This window comes from Camponotus vicinus, unplaced genomic scaffold (assembly GCF_025532165.1).
Source record: "Camponotus vicinus isolate PSW18456_S1 unplaced genomic scaffold, iyCamVici1.0 SCAF_12, whole genome shotgun sequence".
Taxonomy (NCBI): domain Eukaryota; kingdom Metazoa; phylum Arthropoda; class Insecta; order Hymenoptera; family Formicidae; genus Camponotus; species Camponotus vicinus.
The window spans coordinates 17,340,010-17,357,083 of record NW_028141948.1 but is presented as its reverse complement, the minus strand read 5'-3'; the positions used below and the strand labels follow the sequence as shown (position 1 = coordinate 17,357,083).

The window sequence follows — 17,074 nt, the reverse complement described above, 5'->3', positions numbered from 1 at the left end:
TAAGAAAAAAAACCAACCAAGGAAGAGAACCAACGTATTACGCACTTTCTGATGTAAATAAATTTAATACAGTTAAATATTTTTTGTACCTATATTGTTGTATCTATACAAAAAAACTTTAAAATAAGTAAAAGTAGGAATATTATTATTCAATGACAATAGCGAATTATACGTATATAGTTTTTTCGCAAATAACACACATATGTATATATCTACAATTTTCTCTGCGATAACACGATACGCGCTGCGTTACAAGTCGTACTATATAAAAGTGCGAAACATTGCTCGAAAAGTGAAAAAGATCATTAATGTAAAATCTGAATTATTTACAATAATGTATGCATGCATATGTAACTTGACACACATCGATTATGTATATATCTATGCTAATGTATCTATATGTTTCATAAATTTCTATCAAGAATATTATATATCTGCATTTCCTCTCGTGTCTTGGAATTGAGAAACGAGGTACCATTATTAAAATTCCAACTTTTATTTTCGCCTTGAATTTCAATTTAGACAATTGCGACGTTCCCGGAAATTCGTTTAAACGCATTGTCTACTGTGTAAAATGATCATTAGTTGTGACATGACGCACTAATTGCAATCAGCTACTTCGAATAATTAGTTGTGATTATGCGAACGAAGGCACAATGCTGTCGACAAATCAATTTAAACTCAATGAGATAAACTGCAAAATGTATGACTGATAAAATTACAAATAGGAAATATATTATTGTCAATCTAACGAAAAAAACAATTAAAAATACATGATATTATTTTAATAAATTCACATAATAATGTATCGATTGAACTAACTGAAGTAATAGTACTATTCTTTTTACTACAACAATATATAACATTTTTACTTCTTGGTTCTAATGATGCTAAAAGCGATCCTATAAATAGTAGTAATTGATTTGATTTTGGGCGGAATTTAAGCATTGTTGTATATAAATCTACTCATAATTTGTTCAATACTTGCATATATATATACTATATAATATTATAATTAAAACAAGTATTGCATAAGAAAGTTTATAATACCTGAAAAGGTGAAACTTTGTTTCATATGCTTAACAAATGTTTCGAGACTTTAATTGTAAGTATAATGGTATATAAGTCACAGTATAAAATGTATAATGCATATATATATATGGTATTGCGATAATTGCTGGCTGAATCTAAACACAATTTCACGATTGTTATTAATCTATGATTTGCAATAGCGTGTCAATTTATTAAAAAGGAATGTATCGGGAAGAATATCAAAGTCATTATTTTATTATCACGCAGTTTAAGCATTACTTATGTTATATAAGGAATATTTAAAAAAAATTTATACACATCTATACTTATTGTAATTTTTTTATATATGTAAATATATTAAATTATCGCTCTTTTATGCATTCTGTACATCTATAAAGTTACTTGAAATGTCGCTCATCAAACGAGTCGAATTAATAGGCCTAAATAATTATCGAGAGTACACTCTCTAAAAGTGAATCAGTGAAAATATCACTCCTAATTTAAACAGTAAAATAAGATTTCACTGAGAATCAGTGAGTATTTTATTAATCTTCAGTGGAAACACTTATTTTTTATATTTTATCTTATATCTCACTGATTATGGTCAGTTAAAGTAAAATTTACTGTAAAATCAGTAATTGCTAGTTCGTTCATTTATCGCTATTTCCCTCGTATTTAAGTTTTTTGTCATAAGAATTATATAAAATTTGCAAAGAGCGACAGATAAAATTAGAAACATTACTTTGATTTAATTTCTGATACAATCTCAATAGAGAGACTTCAGTTATTAAATCGATTTTATAAGTCGAAGAAATAAATGTCTGGCGACTTAATGAAAATTATTTGTTCGTTATCTATTTAAAATAACAAGTTCAATATGCATGTAATAAAAAAGTAAAATTTTTAATTTTATATAAAGTAGATAGAAAGATGAATTGTAATTTAATATTACTGATTGAAATAGTTAATATTATTAACTAATTCTTTCAATAAAATATTATTGATTTACAATGCTGTATTTATAACTGCTGTAATCAGTGACTATTTACTGTTTTTCAATGATAATATACTGATGATTCACTTTTAGAGAGCATTATCGGATAATTTCTCCCTCGAAAACGAGAATTCGACAAGCAGATGCTTCCTATTACGAAGAATGGCAATACGTAAGACGTTACGATATTCACGACATTCATTGAAGACACATTGAGGTTGACGAATGGAAAATCGCGACCGAGATTTTCGAACTTGAGCTCGACAATTTACCTATTTGTCAGCAGCCGCAAGATTTTTTGGAGCTTGTCGGCGATTGACTTAACGCGAACCGCTCGCCATCCGTTTGGTCTTGAGAGCCATTGCCTTTCATAACTTGATCGTTCTGAAGTATCTAAAGTAAACAAATTTTACAATCACACTATACAAATCACTATTTTACAATTACATTATTATAAAATAGATACAATAAAAAGAAATGCAACGAGATAACAGTGACCGTTTAATCGCGAATTTAATGTACATGCTAATTGGTTTCATGTTGATTAATTAATTATGCGTCATAAGTCATAATCATCTTTAATACGAAAGACGTCAATGATTAATCTGTCGTGCGTCACGCACATAGAAGGGAAACGATATTATATATACGCATAAAGATCTTTATTATTATAATTTTATTTTCGAGTTTTTCGATTTATTATCAAATAATAAATTATTCATAATCGCATATTCACTTTTGGATCTTTTTCTAAATTTCTTATGCGTTTTAACTCGAGAAATATACTCACTTTGTTGACGAGAAATTTGGCTGCTTCCTCGATATTAATATTTTCCTTCGCCGAGGTTTCGAACCAGCCAGAAAAGTTCTTCTCTTTACAATATTCGTCCATCTTAGTGGGCGAGTTAACCAGACCTTCCTTCTGCTGGTCGCATTTATTGGCCAACAAAACGCACGGTATTGGCGATCCGTCAGGAAGTTGTACCTTTGAATCCAAATCTTGTTTCCATTTCACTACCGCATCCAACGTTGCGCTTCTCGTCACATCGAACACTATGAAAGCACCTACGGCTTCCTTGTAGTAAACTCTGGTCATATTTCCGAATCTCTCTTGACCTAACATCAAACAAAAGCATTACACGTACAAATTAGTTAAATTTATCAAATAATAAATTGACGTTAGATGCGATAATAACTCGAGTATAATTTATTAAGCTATCAATATTATACAAGTTTAGAGAAAAATGTTCAAGATATTGGACAATAGTATCGGAAAACAAGCATCGGAAAACAAGAAGTTGAAAGCATGTGACGCGCGCGGAATATTAAAATGTTAATCTATCTGTCAGACACGAGTATCATGTTCCATTATATTGACGCTAATAAAAAAAATAGCATTGTAAATTATTACCGACCTGCGATATCCCATAACTGCAGTCTAATAATAGTATGTGGATCCCAGTTTAGCACTTTGAGAGCAAAGTCGACTCCAATCGTCGCGCGATAATGTTGCGAGAAGAATTGATGAACGTATCGCTTGATGATAGATGTTTTTCCCGCTCCAAGCTCGCCGATTACTAGTATTTTGTACAAGTGCTCCCGTTTCTCGTCGACTCCAAGATTCGATGCATTACTCGATGACGACTGAAACAATAAAGCAAAATATAATAAATATTGGAAGGCAAAAGTTTTTTTTTTTTTTTTCAAAAACCGATATCTCTTCCTAAGAATCTCTTACACATCATTCTTGACATTTCCATTTTTGTATGTAGTACATTAATTCGATGGTAGGTTTTAACTAAATTTTATTATTTTATTGGCCATGAAGAGACCGGAGATACACATATATTAAAGATAAATCTTATAAAAACTTTTAATTTTATGAGCGCAAATACTTGAGATACACGCACATTCCACTTCCATTCTTTTGATTGTACTTTCCACTTGCTGAGATTGAACGTATTTAAATTTCGCCAAATTTTTAATTCCGCATTCATATTTACGCGACTTTCTGGACGCTAGAAATGCAACGCTGAGAAATGAAGATAATGAATGCTCTTACGCGAATGATCTTACTGGTATAGCTCACGCGAGCGAAATGGACCGAACAACTCACGTGTGAGAAGATTATCCCCGAGTGTGCGAACCGCATCTGGGGAGCTGTAAGAGCTATAAATATAACAATAAGCCTTCTGCATCTTAATAATTATATCAATAAATTGAATAATCAATTTATAAGTTCCATTTTGTCTATAATGACGATTCTTTGAAAAATAAATTGATCATTTATATTTGTAATTTTCTTCATTTCCAATTTCATATTTTTTGTGCGCCAATTTGCGTACATTTTTTCTATTATTCATAATTTTAAATATATGCATAGTTTATGATAGACGATGCCAAGCCACGTAATTTGAAATTGAATACCCCCGTAACACACGAGATTCAAAGGTTTAGAAAGCGGATCAGTATCAGGAAGGTATCACAGATATCACAACATCTGTTTACATTATAGAGTTAGTAGTAGAATATCTAATGCATTAAACTATATAAAATCTTTTGATGAATGAAAATACATATGTACATATATACATATATATAGACATGGTAAAAATTCAACATTTTTCGTTCTAGAGTTTCTTGAAAAAATTTTAAAATATCAGATAAATTTTAACTTATCAGATTGGGATTGCAAATATGGAATGATTCACATTATCGCATTTCCAACACGACAAAGCTGCATCATATACTGGCATAGTATTCCTTTCATCGTGTTTCGTAATTCTATATACTACTCGTAATGCATCGCAAAATGAAGATATAGCTTTAACATCTCTAAAACATCTCTACCAGTGACGTCGTTCGCGTTCTACGCGATAGACCTCACCTGGTCAGCAACGGCTCCCACCATGGCGGCATGAGATTTGCTGAGATTGTCCATATTATTATAGCTTTCTGTATAATTTTCCTCGATGCTACCCAGGTAACCCAATGCCGTTTCCTCGTCGAAAGTAGAAAACGCGTCGAAAGTTTTCACGCTGATCTGCCGGGCTCTTATCTTCTTTCGTTCTTCTTCTCGCTCAAAAAACACGTCGGCGGTGCTTGGTGGCTCGTCGTCGATTGTCAAACTGCTAATCGCGATCACCGAGTCTTTCGAATGAGAATCCTTGGACGAAGAATCGAAGAAACGTTGTTGAAATATCGCTCTTTTCTCCTCCAGCAACGACAATTTGCGGCGTACCTCGACGGGCGATGATTTCGATGTCATTCGTAAATCCGAAGAATCCGAATCGGATCTCGCCCTTGTTTTACCTGTCCTGACCGCAGCATCCTCTGCGAGCTTCGTCTCGCTATGTTCCGACCACTTCGACAATGCGTAAGGAAGCGTCGAATAGCATTGCACGTCGGAACGCGAGACTGTGTCTTGCTTCTCTTGCTGCGGACGTTGTGCGGTGTCTGTGCAAGAGCGAATTTGAGAGGAATTTGCGATTGTCGTTGAGAAAACGATTATCGTCTGTCAGCTTTTCAATTTTAAATAGTTCTCAGCAATATTGCTACAATGTTTTATTACTATTGCAAATAATTGTAAGGCATTTTAAATGAAAAAATTAAATATAAAACAGGGTAAAAAAGATAAAAGATAAGAGCGACGCGCTAAAAGCATATAAAAGAAATAAAAATAAAAACTTGGAGAAATATATCAGAGTTTATTAAAATATGATGTAAAGTTTATGAAAATAACATAATGAAAAAATCAATCGTTAAAAATTGAATACTGCGGAATTCAATTCTTCAGTTTCAATTTGCACATTTTATCCGTAATCCCCATGGTATTTGTACAAGGCTCACCCTGTTGAACAAAGCTCTTGATGGTTACCAATGGCGTTGTATGTTGCACTACAGTGACGGTCTTCGACGGTGTTTCGAGTAGCTTTTCTGGTTTCTTAGGTTCCCCCTTCGTTCCCTTTTCCTTCTCCGGGGTGTTGTTGTCCTCCTGTCCTTGCTTCTTGATCGGCTCGTTCGGGTGAACAGGCGATTCTTGCGGGGACTGAGTCTGCGATCGACTACTATCCCCACCTTCTGGAGTATGTCGCGTTTCTTGGTGTTCCGAAGACTGACGAAATTTGTTCAAGCTCAATTTACGCACCAGCGAATGCGACTTCTTCTTTTTCTTCTTCTTCAAGATCGAGGATGCCGATTTCGATTCCTCGAGCTGCTGCGATTGCTGCCAAGATATCTCTAAAGCGAAAGAGAATCGCGAATCAAGCAAAATAATCCAGTTTCTCGAAAATTATTATTCTCGAATATAAATAAAGGAAGAAATCTTTGCAACGTTTTACTTGAATTGCTTTCTAAGATAATTTTTTTTTTAAATTAAGAGAGATCAAAAATTAAAAAATTCAGAAAAAATCGCAAAAAATATCATAAATATTTTCATAAACTGTGCATCTATTCTTCATCGCATATCGTTTAAGTATCTCACATGTGTGCATAACACAAAGCGTAAAGTTTTCATCGAATATGCCGGGATTAACCTTTGTCATCCCCTATTTCGAGCTTCCTCAAGGAAGCTTTATCATCCTGTTCCGTGTTCGCTTCATAAGATGGATCGGTCTCACGGGATTTCTTCTTGATTTTGAATATACCACTCTCGCGAAAGCTGCTCTTGAACGCACCGAATTTGCCTTTTTTGCGATCGTCCGTGCTAATGTTGGAAAAGAGGGTTGCCACGCCGCCGCTGCTGCTGGTCAGGGTATCGAGACTGGAATTACTGTCACCCGCGGTGACATATTCGCCGGAAGTAGTCGCAGTTGGCTTCTGCTTCTCCTCGTCCGACGAGAAGCACGCGATTACCGTGTCGGGCGAGCTGCCACCTTCGTTCGTGCTCTCTTTGTGAGCCATAATCGCGTCACGAAAAAAGAAAGTAGAGGACAAGAGGAGAGAATTTGCGTGTGTGAGAGCCGATGAATAGGCGATGAAAGAAAGGGATGATAGATCAAAAGACTGTCTCTTCGCTTCACCGTTTTCCCGTTTCTTCCGTCTCACTTCTTCGACTACTGCTTGGCTTCCTTAGCTGCTTGTGGAAACCTTAGAATAACGCGCCGGTTTCGATCGATCGTGTACGAATAATCCACCTTGTTTTTTTTCTTCTCGTCTCTTTAGAGATTCTTTCGTTGCAAGCAAAATGATGGAGGGAATCGGAGAAGTTTGAGAAATTTCGCATGAAATTTCCAATCTCGTAATTGTCAAATTATTTGAATTAATTATTGGAATGTCGAGATGAGAAATGTGGTACATTCCATTCATAGATATAAAAGTTTCAAGAAAGTAAACTTCTCAGCTAATTTCCTTTATTCGCATTTCTAAAATATTGAATAGGCATTTCGAATAATTTAAAAACAATTATATAAAAATTTAAGGAACTTTAGATAATTTCCAGAAAACTTTTCATGATATGTTAGGATTATTTTGCAGCTTCACTGAATACATCTTCGTTTTTCTCTTGCACTACATTAACACAAACACTCTGTAAAACACTGATTAAAATATTGAATTTGAGGAAACATACTGATAGATTTCTACTATTTATAATATAATGAATTAAAAAAACATTTATATTATATATTAATAGAAAGAGCTATGTAAGTGATCAAAGAAACTGCAAGCCCAACGGTGTCCTGAACTGCACTAAATGTTGATATAAAAATATGAGAAGCCAAAGGGGGTGGGGCATGCAAGTATCCCCCACCAGACAAGTAACGTATGTACGAGTGCGTACCCGGTGTCTCGCCTTCTTTGCGTATGAAAAAATGTACGTGTACATCTACATACATGTGTATACATATGTAAACTAGGTATCTATATGTACTTTACACATACGTAATCTGTCTTTAAACATGCATGTGGATCCCGTACGTGTATCTCATACAATAGTATCCGTTTCAGATGGATTCCGCTCATATATATAAGTACGTGGCTCGCCACAAGTTTTCTTTTAGACGTTAGACTGCACTACCGTGCACAATAGACATATTACATAAAATCCGCTATACGATAGTGCAATGATAAGCGTAAATACTGCAAATATGAGAGAATTGATTGGAATATACTGTATATGCGACGAAATATTTAGTGCATTGCGTGATAAAATAGCGCTTGCAAGTTTCATCATTAACTTATCTTTCGGAAATAATTTTGCACGCATCTATGAAAAATTTCTAAATGGCACCCGTTCGCATTTAAATCCTCCAATCACACGTGCAAATAAGGCCGAAGATTCGATAGAAAAGTCACAGAGAGTTGACCGCTTTTCAATTCTAATTTCGAATTTTAATGCGCGTCGATTATAAAGCATCCGATAGAATTTATGCGTCCTTCATAGATGCATTTGATCTTCTAATTAAGCTGCGTCCTTTTGCATCGTTATTTTAATTAGCCAAGTGTGTGATGAATTAAACCGTTGAAGAAATAATGCAATAATATGCAATTAATCCGAAGATTAGATCGAGAGAACTTTTCAGCTTAATCTTAATTGGCGATTACGCGTGGATTATTTTAGTATATTATTAGTTCTTCTTTTGAATCCTACGGAATATATCTCCATATTTTTCAAATTACCATATTAATATTTAAATTTAAACGATCTTGATTATAAAATAATAAAAGCATGCCCAACGAATTTCGATTCGTTTCATTTAAAAAAATATCAGAATATATAAAATATATTTTCATGCAAGTTATATACTTAAAGTATAAATAATATAGTTGATAATTATTTGCAACAGAATTGTAATAAGATTTTTATTCCTATCTCCTTATCTGCAATTAAATAATAAGGATATCGTTTGTAGTTAATGTGCGTGAAATGAATCATACATGCCTTCGCAGTATAATGACTTCAAACAATCATATAGTGAAAATCATCAAGCGTGATTCCTAGATCGATGATCATTATCGATGATAGTCTTCTAGGTTATCATTTTATTTGTTATTGTATCGTGCACACACACGCATACACATATACACAATGAACGAGAAACTTCTTTCTATATAAAATATATATAATTTATAAAAAAAATGCTGAAACATGGTTGGGAAAACCATCGAAATCAACACAAATCATTGGTATAGAATGATATGCAAGAGAGAGAAGATAAAATACTTTGTTAGCAATAATTTTAAATATTCGTGATGTTGTTGTACTCGTGACGGTAACGTGTAATTAATAGAACAATTTTTTCTTTTACAGCATAATATGCATTACGATTACAAATTTTCCATCACTAAATTTGAAAATAAAACAGATTAATTAAGCCAATGATTAAAATAAATTTTTCAACAAAATTGTTAAAAAAAAAATAAAATTGTTCTTGTAACATCTATGGGAATACTAATAGAAAGATGCTTTTCTTAATATGCACTTCTTATATGACGTAACATTTTACGTCACGGGCAAGATCGACGTTCCGGTAGTTAGAGTAATGAATTATACATCTAATCTAATTGTAACGTCTCGTAGTCAAGGGAGATCTTTTCGTTGCGATAATATAGCGTTTCAGCTAAGTAAGTCAGAGAAAGTATCTCTTCTCGATAATTATACCAACGTGCGCTGGAAAAATATATCCGCTGCGAGGGCAACGTTTTCGTGAGAAAACGTATTAAGATGCGTCACGTGCTCGCACAATCGAGCGAAAAAAATCGAGCATTTTATTTAAAATCCGAGTCTTTTATTCAAATTTTAAAACGCGATCAAGACATACATGCATGTACCCACCTTTTTCGTGGTTCTAACTGTCTCTTGTTTGCAATTTTCGCTGAAATTCATATTAAGATCGATGTATAAATGATTGTTGTTCAAGAGTAATGCGGGCGGTTCCATAGGTGGTGGATTGGCTTCTTTTTTGTGTCTTAAGCGCCTCTCGGTTCTCTCTTGTCGCGTACGTAGTACAAGCACCATATTTCGGTCCAGCATATTTAATTCGATTGAGAATCAATCGAAGACTTGACTTGAAAAATTACTTTTTCAGTTTGTAATTACTGTTCAGTTTGTCCAATCAGATTTTCCGTAACACTGCACTACAGGTCTAACACTATATAAGAGTTAAGGGTGCAGTACGATATATTTGTCATGAGATTAAAACTTTACAAAAAGCAACGAAAGACAGTATCAAGTGTTGAAAGAAACATTCTTCGTTTTCTCGCGACACATCGGATATTATAGCGTCTCAACTTGTAATCGCGATCAGTTCGAAAAGGGGCGCAATTTATCAGCTGCTTTATTGCACGTTTAAGCAAAGCCGAGAGGAGAATTTTTCAAAATTCCAACGATGATGTAACGATCAGGGAGGGATTCGTGAACTGGCCGTAAGAGAACGATAGTAACGTGTGTGCCGGATGAATGCAGAGTCCCAGCATTTATTGGTTCGGATTAGCCCGGACGTTATCGTCTACCATGTTATCGGCGCGAGCGAGGCGCCTATAAAAAAATGTTGGGCGCCTTGCAGCACAATCGTATTCCGATGCGTATAAAGGAAGGAGAAGATTACGATGAAGAGGGAAACCCACGCACGCGACTAGGACCACGATTTACGGAGAGTCAATGACCTCCAAAAGTTCTAGACGATGTGCATTTTTCTAGAAACCGTGGAGTCTTCTTGGAGCTTCAATTCATCTGAAATTTTTATTCCCGTTATCAATATAATTAATATTGCCAGATTTGCAACATTAATACTATATGCTTATGTATTAATTATTTTAATGTTTCAATAACGAATTTATAACCCAAATTATGCAGAAAAGAAGAAAGAAAATTGCATTTCTGATGCACGCGATATCGATCGCTCCTTTGTTGCATTAGTCAGATAAAGATTGCGCGTTTAGAATAAGAAACTCCATCGATGAACGGTCCAATACGTAAAATTAAAAAAATTATCGTCGCGTTATCGCTCGTCAACTAGTGTATTATCGCCGATTACACATAAAGTTTCGCCACTCTACTCTCTAGAAACATCGAAAGTGCGTCATTAGGATTATTTTCGCTGCAGCTTTCTCGTTTCACAGAAGGAAAGCGCAAGGGGCGATCTCGTATGACGAGAATAACAACGTTACGGTGAACGTAGTTGAACCTGTTTACATTCGATGAGAAACAAGCCGTGGGTTCCGCGGTTTTATCACCGATATTCTTTTGCTGTAAATCCTCGTAATCGAGTTACACCGATCTTGTGACACGGTTACGTATACGCATCGATAGATATGTTATCCTTCGGTAGCCATTTCAAGAGAGAAATATAATACATTAATACAACAAAGTATATACAGTGATATTGAATGCCACATATATTGCGTATCGCGAGCAACAATTTAATTAAATATACATATGTTATATATTACAACAAAAGTGTATGTTAATTTACGATACAGTTCGATAATCGCACTCAATACGCGACCAGAGATGAACCAAATCGATATTATTGCTATAAATGAACATGAAAGACATCGGGATAAAAAAAAGAGAAACGATGTCATGCGATATCTACATTCGGAATGAGATGGAAAACCGTACATTACGTTACATCAGCCAGAATTAGAAATATAACAACTATTTAGACATGTACAAATGAATGTAATGATAAGAATGGTTATAAGAATGAGATAAATGTTATACAATATTTCACGTTCGCTAACTGGCGCCAAGAAATTGTTTTGATTCAGAAATTTATGATTATCACTTTATTCACGCATAAACATTACTTAATGGACTATTTGAATTAATCTATCACAGTAATTTTGATACACTCAGTTCCAAAAAAAGCGGTACATTTGAAATTTGGAAAAAATCACCAAATTTCAAATGACAATAACTTTGTAAATAATAAAGATAGAAAGGTCTATAAAAAATGAAAATAAAGCTTGAAATCTCTACTTTAAAACTAGGTTTTCCGAAATGTTGCGAGATAACATTTTTAAAAATGACGGATGACGAAAAACGAGAACATGCAAAATTGAAAAATAATTGTTTGAGTTTGCCATGACGCGTGGCGAGAATCAAATGTCGCAGGTCAATGGGGTCAAAAGCATATGATAGTACAGAGATTCCTCTTTAAAATGCTTTTTTGTTCATCTCGATACGATGATTTTTCACCGAGTTATACGCATTTGAAGAAAAAAGCGGCTTTTTACCCCAAATAATAACTCGGCGAAAAATCATCGTATCGAGATGAACAAAAAAGCATTTTAAAGAGGAATCTCTGTACTATCATATGCTTTTGACCCCATTGACCTGCGACATTTGATTCTCGCCACGTGTCATGACAAACTCAAACAATTATTTTTCAATTTTGCATGTTCTCGTTTCGTCATCCGTCATTTTTAAAAATGTTATCTCGCAACATTTCGGAGAACCTAGTTTTAAAGTAGAAATTTCAAGCTTTATTTTCATTTTTTATAGACCTTTCTATCTTTATTATTTACAAAGTTATCGTCATTTGAAATTTGGTGATTTTTTTCCAAATCTCAAGTGTACCGCTTTTTTTGGAACTGAGTGTATATAGTTGTATATAATTTTGATGAGACAAAAATAGTATCTTCTCTACAATAATTTTAAAAGAATACAAATAATCTAAAATTTATGAATTTTTTCTTAACAAAAAAGGAAACTCTTATAAGAATTTAAATAATTTAAATTGATTTAATTTAATCATCATAATCGAAATAAATTCAAAATCATTGGACGTAAACTTAAAATAGAATTGAAGGATTTAATCTAACATGATTAAATTATTGACTTATACTGACCACTGATATATTTAATTACGGTATTATCTTTATTACGGTCGATATAGAGAAGCAGCACGATATCTACCAGAAAGACAAACTTTACATAATGCAGCAATATATGCAACTGCAACACCCTACCTATTAACATAATAATTATTAATACAAATGAAACTTGTATAGTCAAATATCTAAATTCTAATTCAATTTTCTACATTTTTATTTTCATAATATAAACCCAATAAATATTTATATAATTGTATCATATTTTAAAATAAATATAAAAATAAATTCTCTATACACATTTTAAAAATTATAATTTTTATATTCATCGATAGATAATCAATTTTTTACCTCTTAAAATCAAAAATATCTCCTCTAATAAATAAATATGTTATTTAAGTTATAGACTTTATCTCATATAACAGAATTTTTTTATTTTTTTATTTTTTATTTTCATGTTTCAAGCATTTCGACATTAATTTCAAGAATTCAATGTGACCTTTTTCTATCGTTTAACGTAAATCGTATCGTAGCAATGTGATACAGATAAAAATTGTCGTCACTTGTTCCATTCGGCTAATTGCTCGATAAAAACTTGTTTTGAAAGAAAGAAATCATCAAATCCTCATCATTATGTACCAAAAATATATAATCTAAGGTTGAAAGGTTGATAAAATAATCAGAGAATATAAAGAAACGTAAAGTTCACATGAAAAAAAAACAGTAATCAAAAAGTCATAAATTTCTGTCGCGATTAATTATAATCAATTATTTTGTAAACAATATTTCAAAGAGAAGAAGAGAATTCCTTTTTTAATTACAAAAATTTATAACAAATTAAAAATTTATGACAAAATATTCGATTCAATTAAATGTTACATTATTTATACTTGCGGTGACAATTGCTAAATGCGCTTATATGCCAGATTACCAATGGATTACAATAAGCGTTTTATTTTCAGAAACAATACATGCATCGTGATGTAACAAAGCATTTAAGCCAAGCTTATCAAAAAAATAAATGGCATAAAAGTAATTATTAATTAACACAGATACCTTTAAATAAAAACGAACAATATTGTTGCAATAAAAAATGTTTTTAGTTAAAAATTAAAATATATTCAACATCAAGTAACGCTTTTAAAAAATAATTTAGAGAAAAGAAAGAATATTAAATAAAATGGAACAACTTATTATCAAAACAAATTATTTGACAAGATGATAATCAAAAAATATTTGACACGTTCGATCAAAAAATATCATTTATAAATTAAAAATAAATAAAAGTAAGATATATCTGAAATGTCTGAGTGATTGCATTAAGTTCGCAATTTTATAAAACGATAGACACAATCTTAAACGACACAACATTACGCATGAATCACGGGATCATGAAACAACGATATACTGTAGTGACGTACAATAATGAGTTCAATACTAAAGAAATGATAACGATAAGCAATTATATATAGTCACAATATTTGTTAAGCTTACTTTTTCAATAGGTATGATCAATGATTCATTCAGGGCTCGCTTTGTGCGGCGTTTAATTTAAAATTATTAAAGTACTGCGATAAAATGCAACTAACAATTCTTATGTAATTAATTATGTATTTAATTTTAGTAAATATATAGCACTTTTATCCGATCGCTCGCAAAACTTTAATAAAAAAAATAATTTTGAAGTCATGATATTTTCGTTTCCTAAAAATCGAACGAGTACAGATCAATGCTGAAGGCGGTCCAAAAATGGAGTTGCACAGACCTGGTTCACAGTTTGTAGAAACTATCTTACATTTTACATGTGAAGTTTTACGACCGATCCCCGCATTTTGCGAGTATGTGGTCAGTTCTATCAATATATGAAATAGTTTTTCGCTATCTACGTGTTTTATCTCTTTATCGTGATAAAATGTTACAATGTTTTAACAAAAAACTATATATTTGTTCTAAAAATATAATAAAAATTTAAAAAGTACAACAATAATATAGATTAGATAATTAAATCTCGTGTATACATCTCGTATATAAAGAAACTTAATCAGCGATATATAAAATTATGTTATATGATTGGTAATTTTTATCATTAAAAATAAGTTTGTTTGGAAAATAATACATTGACGAAACAAACGATGAAAAGGCAGTTAATATTTTACGCGCGATAAATCGATGAGCTGCGTCTTCGAAGGATTGCATGTTGTAATTACGTAGCATATTTTTAGAATTCGATCAAATGCATCTTTACCGCATTGAAATAACCACGAATCTGATCCAATATTATATCATAATATCATAGAATGAAACTCAATCGTTCAGGATGGCGAAGCTTAATCCTGAGAATCATGTAGAAAAAAATGTATGCGGTGAAATAGGATAATGAAAGAGAGACTCGGATTCAAGTGTAGGTGTTCAGACCGCGGTTATTTATCTATACTACAAAAGTTTGATGATAGAGAAAATGATTTATCGAATATTCTAATGATCGTGAAAAAAAGAAAAATATTAATATTAAATTATAAAATATACATGTGTGTTTTATAAGATACATCTGTTCGTATCTTTCTGTAATCAATCGTTTAACGTAATGTTTGCAAAGAATAAACTAAAAACGATAAATATAAGGATAAAACGATAAACTACGTCAACAATTGTTGACTTTTACTACATCTTAAAAAAGAAATTTGTGAGTTCAATTTTGATTTCCTGTATGCGTAGAGATTGTAAGAGATCTTCGTATGACATTCTCTCAACAATTTGGTAGCAATCTCGAACAGATTAGATAAACTGAACTTTTAGAGAAGATTATCGGAGCTCGTATTGCTACGATAAATTTTTCCGCGATAATTACGAAACCGAGAGTGAGCATTTTCATTGTACCTTCCAAGAAGATCTAACGAAAAATGATTGAACAAGCAAAATATTCCATCAACAATCGCAATCGTGAGATAACGTGCAATATCGATGGTCAACAAAGCTTTCTTTCTGCTTTCATTGTCACCTGGAAAAAAATATAATTGCTCATACCGATAAGTGATTGAAATTTTAATAAACACCCGGTAAAAATTATCGATTGAAGAAAGAATATGTTTAAATTATTACATGTCGCATGTATATACATATTCCTATCAAAAATATTGACGCATCGTTGAATTATCGAGATTTATATCTCGTAAACTTTATATCCCAGGTAATCGATAACTAAATGCTATGATATATTTTGAAAATAATATATCGATAGTAAATCCAAGTGTAACATATTTTTGCGATAGAAAAAAATAAAACACGAGAACTTTTTCGGTCGAGCTTCACTTTGCTGATTACCGCTTATTTTCATACGACGCGAACCGATAATTCTATTTAAATCGAGGAAGCAATCAATCATTCGTTTTGTGATCTTTCCTGTCGTTGACACTGTTTCTATCTAATCTAAAGGAAAACGAAAAGAAGAATGTCATTCAACAAATGCGTCAGTAAATGATTTAAAACTTGTGCGAACTGCAGATATTTACCCTGTGCGTCATATATATGGTCAGATAGCGGCAATCGCGCGCCGAGTTTAGCGCATCGCGGATTTGATCGCCGATATAAAGACAAGGGGAATCCGGATCCCTCGATCGCCCAAATTGTAAAAAAAGCGCCCTTATAGCGCATCGACAGGAGCGTTCCGCAAATCGGCCGCCGCCATTCGATTTTTCAAAATCGGCGCGCCAAGCAGACAGCACGTGCCGGTATTACGCGCGACATTTCGACGTGCGAAATCGAAAAGAATAGAATGAATAAATGATGACACTCACCATTTGACGAGCGGGAGGATTCTGCCGGATTCCCCGATACTCTTGCAGCTTAACAGATTCGTATCGCAGCTTCTTCTTCAGATGCGAACGGGAACGTCTTACGACCGATATCAGTACAGCTGGGCCCATCCGGCCATCTTGCCGTACATCGAAATGTGTACTACAGTGCGCGGGCGTATTTCGCCATTCGTTCCCGCTCCTCCCCCTTCCTCGCAGTCACCGTCAGCAGTTGCGTAACGTGCGCTCCCCTCTTTTCACATTTGTACTCTTGGAGCTAGTCGTCTCTTTTACTCTTTCTCATTTCTTCTCTTCGTCTTCCTCGCCATATCTCGTGACGGCATCTCGTCGCGAAAAGCTTATCGATCGGTATAGTTTAGATTAAAATTCGTATCGTACTCACGGGGGACGCCACTGGACGGTGAGATATGTGAGATAAAGTGCCTATCTTGATTTAAATAACAATTTCGCGCGCTAATAA

At 33.3% G+C, this 17,074-nt stretch overlaps 1 protein-coding gene across 4 annotated transcripts; it reads right to left on the bottom strand.

Moving 5' to 3' along the window:
- Nucleotides 1-77: 77 nt before the first annotated feature.
- Rab32 (RAS oncogene family member Rab32) lies at nucleotides 78-16,767 on the bottom strand. Of its 4 annotated transcripts, XM_083084355.1 has the most exons (6): nucleotides 6,562-8,587; nucleotides 5,876-6,265; nucleotides 4,914-5,482; nucleotides 3,442-3,670; nucleotides 2,817-3,142; nucleotides 78-2,419 (listed from the first exon to the last, which is right to left on the bottom strand). In XM_083084355.1, the coding sequence occupies exons 1-6, from the start codon at nucleotides 6,926-6,928 to the stop codon at nucleotides 2,306-2,308; spliced, it is 1,995 nt and encodes a 664-aa protein (XP_082940481.1). In that variant the 5' UTR covers nucleotides 6,929-8,587; the 3' UTR covers nucleotides 78-2,305. The 4 variants fall into 4 exon arrangements, with proteins under 4 accessions (XP_082940481.1, XP_082940483.1, XP_082940482.1 ...); XM_083084357.1 differs by lacking the exons at nucleotides 4,914-5,482; nucleotides 5,876-6,265; nucleotides 6,562-8,587 and adding an exon at nucleotides 16,597-16,767; XM_083084356.1 differs by lacking the exons at nucleotides 4,914-5,482; nucleotides 5,876-6,265; nucleotides 6,562-8,587 and adding an exon at nucleotides 9,801-10,473.
- Nucleotides 16,768-17,074: the final 307 nt, after the last annotated feature.